The sequence below is a fragment of the Euphorbia lathyris genome, chromosome 4, assembly GCF_963576675.1.
Source record: "Euphorbia lathyris chromosome 4, ddEupLath1.1, whole genome shotgun sequence".
In the NCBI taxonomy this organism is placed as follows: domain Eukaryota; kingdom Viridiplantae; phylum Streptophyta; class Magnoliopsida; order Malpighiales; family Euphorbiaceae; genus Euphorbia; species Euphorbia lathyris.
The window spans coordinates 33,367,735-33,372,708 of NC_088913.1; the positions used below are offsets into that span (position 1 = coordinate 33,367,735).

The 4,974-nt window shown below is 34.1% G+C and overlaps 1 protein-coding gene across 1 annotated transcript; it reads right to left on the reverse strand.

The window, feature by feature from the left end:
• Positions 1–1,749: 1,749 nt before the first annotated feature.
• On the reverse strand, positions 1,750–3,439 carry LOC136228070 (exopolygalacturonase-like). The gene is made up of 4 exons (XM_066016905.1): positions 3,278–3,439; positions 2,799–3,092; positions 2,205–2,720; positions 1,750–2,084 (listed from the first exon to the last, which is right to left on the reverse strand). Exons 1-4 carry the CDS (start codon positions 3,428–3,430, stop codon positions 1,863–1,865), a joined length of 1,185 nt encoding a protein of 394 aa, XP_065872977.1. The 5' UTR covers positions 3,431–3,439; the 3' UTR covers positions 1,750–1,862.
• Positions 3,440–4,974: the final 1,535 nt, after the last annotated feature.

A 4,974-nucleotide genomic window follows, 5' to 3' on the forward strand; every position in this document is an offset into this window, starting at 1 on the left:
GGTTACAAAGGCGTGTATAAATACCCAAACTCGGGTATGTTTCAGATATATTGGCTAACTTCCCTCAAACTCTTTTCATTACCCCTTTCTCTATCAACTATCATATTGACTTTGCCATTAGAGTGTCACGGGACAAATCCAACATCACCTTTCAGAGAAGGAATTCCGATTAAGAAAGTCAACATAATTATGAAAGATTGAACATCTTCATTTTTAATTTTACCATTAATGATTTAGGTCATGTTAAATATTTCTTTGGTATTAAAATAATAAGGGAAAAAGACAACATTTTTTCTCTCTCAACATAAATAATTTTTCTGATTTGATTTATAATGTTTATCTTGATAAGACCCTTTCTTCTTCTTGCTCTATGCAGCCATATATTAACTTGGATCTCTTTACATGACCTTTTTTTTTATCTACATGGACTTTTACCCTCGGGTTTTCGATATGTTGCTACTCATCATGATATTCAGCTTGCTATCTAAAAACTTAGTCAGTTCATGCACAACCCTTGTTGTCATCACAGTGATGTTGTTCTTTATCTTATTTCATATCTTAAAGGTACAATTAGGGTTGTAAATGATCCGAGCCGCTCAAGAGTGTCTCGGTGGTCGGCTCGATAAAAGCTCGGCTCGATAAAAATTCGTCTCGATTTTTAAACCAGCCGCTTATGAGCGCGATTTACTAGCTCGGTTCGTAAACGAGCAGAGCTTGAGTGGGCCAAAGCTCGGCTCGAAAGCTCGCGAGCAGCTCGATTAGAACATTTATGAACACATTTTAGTTTTGTAGAAAACTATATAGTTTTGTGTTAGTTCACAAATATCTAAACTTAATATTATTTCATTTGCTATTAGATGAGTTCATTCGCAAATATATAAATGAGTAATAAACAAACTATGTGTAAGCATCTTGTTTATTTATTCACGAACTTTGCTTGTGATCTTATTTATGTATACAATTAAAAAGCTATTTGCACTTCATAAATATAATTAACAGATTATTCACAACCAATTCATGGCTAGATAATTTTCTTAATGAACCAAATTCAAATAGGAGTTTGGGTTCGAAAGGGCTCGAAACAAGCTCGAAGCTTGGTTCGAGCTTGTTTATTTTCTAATAAGCTGAGCCGAGGTTGAGCAAGCCAAAGCTCAGCACGGGCTCGAGCTCGTTAATTTTATAGCGAGCAAAGCTTGAGCAGGCCAAAGCTCGGCTCGATTACAGCCCTAGGTACAATGAACTACAACTTATTTTACATTTCAATAAATAATTTACGCCCAACTGGGTATTGTGAATTGTAACAGTCATAACTAGTTGCATGATTAAATATGAATAACCGCCCAATGACATGGGAAGATAAGGCAAGCACATTGCAATGATGGAGTTCTTGGCTGCATTAGTTTAAGGGGTGCTCAATTTTTTTTAACTATAACAACATTATCATCTTTAGAATTCGAACGTTGTTGAACAGATGATCTTGTAGCTTAACCAGCCTATAAACCATATGCAATTGGTGGTTTTAACTAGAAGAAAAAATTATATTAGATATCCAATTAGGTAGCAAGTATTTAATGTTATGGTATAAATGCAAAGCATAAAAATGTATATACATGACGTGTAATGATACATAAACACATGAAGAAATAAAAAGGTAATGGAAAGGAAATAGAGAACCACAATTTCGTAAAATGATTAATTAGTATATTCTAAAAAAAATACATTAATGCATTAGCATCAAAAGATGAATTAATATCACATATGAATATGTATAATCAAAATTGCAAAAACAAAGGCTCACATTGAAAATTGTATTGAAATGTTTATTAAGTCAAAAAATAGGTGTGAAGGTGCATTAATTAATATTAACATCCTGCAGGATTCACAGTTCCGGTCAAAGTTGGCTTAATATTAGTACAATTAGCTTTTGTAGGGCCTTTAGTTCCAGTAAATTTGAGATCAATGTCAGCAAGTGCTATGTTTGTGCAACTTCCAGGCATACAATTGAGTAAAATTCCATCAATTGTGGGTGTTGTTCCCTTGATGCCTTTAAAGGAAATATCAGAAAGCTTGACCTTTGATGGACCCTAAAATTAAACACATATATAAAAGTAATAAGGTTAATGATATAATCATAAAAATAAGACATGAAAATGAAATCAATCCCCATCTAGGATTTTGATATAAAAATATGTGGAAGTACGTACCTTTGTATTGCATCCGCCGGATGGACAATACATCATATCTATAATGATTGGATTCTCAACATTATCCATGGTAATATTTGAAAACTGTACACCTGATGCCTCAGAAGCGTATTTGTCTGCCCATGATTTAATTCTCACACCATATTTACTTTTTGAAAGGGTGCATCCTTGAACAGTGACGCCAGTTACATGCTGCTCATTCGGATAAAGCCCTAAACTTCCAATACTAATTCCATGACTAGGACCACATTTGGCATTTATTACTTTTAAATCTGATGTTCCATCACCAACAGAGACACAATCACCACCAGTACCAATGTTAACATCTGTAATGGTAACTCCTTTTGATCTTGCAACGTGAATTCCATTTATCTTAGGGCTATTAGCAGGTGCAGTTATTGTAACCTTTTGGAATGTGATATTAGTGCCAGAGATAACATTCATATGGAAATTCTTACTGTTGAGGGATGTGATACCTTCCACAAGACCATTATTTACGTAATCAAGCCTTAGATTCTGCAGAATAACAATTAGTTAGAACCATAAATAAATATGTAATATAACTTCATATGATGAATGAGCAAGCTTAATTACAACTGTTGGTGACTTGCAGGTAGCTTCTTTCTTAGCACAATTCCACGCTTCTTGGCCTTGACCATCTAGTGTTCCACTACCAGTTATTTTTAGTTTATCAACATGGTTAAAACTAATCCAACCCTGAGTAGCTAGTTTAACTGGTGCCTGTAAGGTTCCTTGGAGGTTAAAAGTCATCTCCCCTTTGCAAGGACCTGCCATTGTCACTGGCCCTGTTACAAATGTTCCTGTAGGAACTGTTACTACACCGGAACCTGTTGCTGCACACGCCTCTTTCCAAGCATCCGTTAGAGCCTAAAAAACAAAATTCTAATTAATGAATTTCGTTAAAAAACATTAAATATATGTAATCCTTTTAGATTGAACACTTTTAATTTTTGAAGCCTAAACTCAATACATGTGATTCCAACACTGCCAATAAGGCTAAAATTAAACCATGGCTCCACTACTACTCAGGGAATATAATATTTATGAATTACCTGAGTACTATCTGCACCAGGTTTTGCTCCAAATTTTGTTATATCCCCTCTTCCACCTCCTTTTGCTCCAGCCTCACCTGGTGTTACCGGTGCTTTCGATTGGGCTTCTACATTAGATGAAACAATTAGAATCGTTAATAGGGTTGACAACATTAAATAGGATTCCATCTTTTTTTTTGGGTAATTTATTGCATAATAAGGTGCTGCTTTTATAGGTGTTCAGTATCTAAATCTAGCAATTGACTCTTTTCTATTTTTGGAGCAATACTATGTTTCCCTCAATATCATGCTTGAAGACCGCATTTCCCATTTAGTTTTCAATTTTTTGCAACTTTTTTTTTGTATGATAACTAATGTACAGAGTTTAATAACCCCAAATGTTAATTTTGATAAAAGTAATGATAATAAAAAAAATAATTAAATAAAGAGCTATTATAAAAAAAATGTACTACTAAAAAAGAGATATGACAATCAACAACTTGGGTTGCCAAGATTCGAAAATTCGACCATGTAATTTAAGAGGTTATGATATCATTTCAATGAGCCAATTAAACTAAAAATTTAAGCTTTAGGGACCAAAATCATCCAATTATATTAACATTGTAATTGTAATTGTAATTGTGACCATAAGTATAACTAAAAAAAGATCCCTACGCTATATCTGACATCATATATGCATGAACATTTGTGGCAGTATCATCCCAAAGGGATTTTATAACCACATAATCATATTGTCTAGTTAGCCCCTTGGATCAATTCGGTTTTTATCCCCACTAATGAACTTATTTACTTCATAAAGAGAGGTGATACAAGAAATCTCAAGGGACAAACGAAGATCAATGTACTTTTACTTAATCTAAAGGGACCAAAAAATTAAGCTAATTTAATATACGAAACAAGAACAATACTAGTTGTTTGGCATGCTAAAAGAGGTTGTATGCAGAATCTAAACTTTCCCTTCACACTAAAAAAGGTTGTATATGTAGAATGGTACGGATGTGCTTTATATTTATGAAAGTGTCATTGTTTCGTCAAATTGTTGCATCGAAAATCAATCTTCCTTTATTGATTATAGGTATTGGGCAGTCGCCTGAAATTTCAAAGCCCAAGGTCAACTCGGATTCTCTTCACTTGCCACTCGTATGTGCTATTCAAACTTCTAGAAGCTTCCTTCCTATTTAGTATCCTTAATGTAAGTAGATATCCCCATCTTATAAGGAATCTCTATCTTTCCAGAGTTATTTCCTTATTTGGCAGAGTCAGTTTCTCTTATTCAGACTAAGAATCACCACTCCTATATAAAGGGGTTCAACATCTTTCATTAATACATGATAACTCAACGATGTAATACAAATGTCTCTATATGATTCGGCCTAGCTTTATTTTGTAGGAAATAAGCGAAAGCAAGACACGTAAACCCACACATCTGATTGCCTTCACCTTTTGCTCTCGTTACAAACATCTCATGTCTTATGCATCAAACTCTAGATACTTGATGATAGAGTTTTCCTACGAAATTATCTTTAGTTCGACAACCGTCGACCTAAGATCATAATCATCAGTACTTCAGGCATTGACATCGACCACCACGTCCTTAGGACTTTCACCTTCAAACGTGGATAACGACATTGTTGCGATCACTATTAGAAAATTACACAAATACTGATGAAATTTTATGATGGATTCATGTCCGTTTA

Bases quoted from the DNA above. Each gene is read 5' to 3' on its own strand.
- LOC136228070 (XM_066016905.1), bottom strand. From the start codon at position 3,430: ATGTTGTCAACCCTATTAACGATTCTAATTGTTTCATCTAATGTAGAA. The intron at 3,093-3,277 runs GTAATTCATAAA...TTTGTTTTTTAG, and splicing joins CTGGTGCAGATAGTACTCAG to GCTCTAACGGATGCTTGGAA. The intron at 2,085-2,204 runs GTACGTACTTCC...GTTTAATTTTAG, and splicing joins CCGGCGGATGCAATACAAAG to GGTCCATCAAAGGTCAAGCT.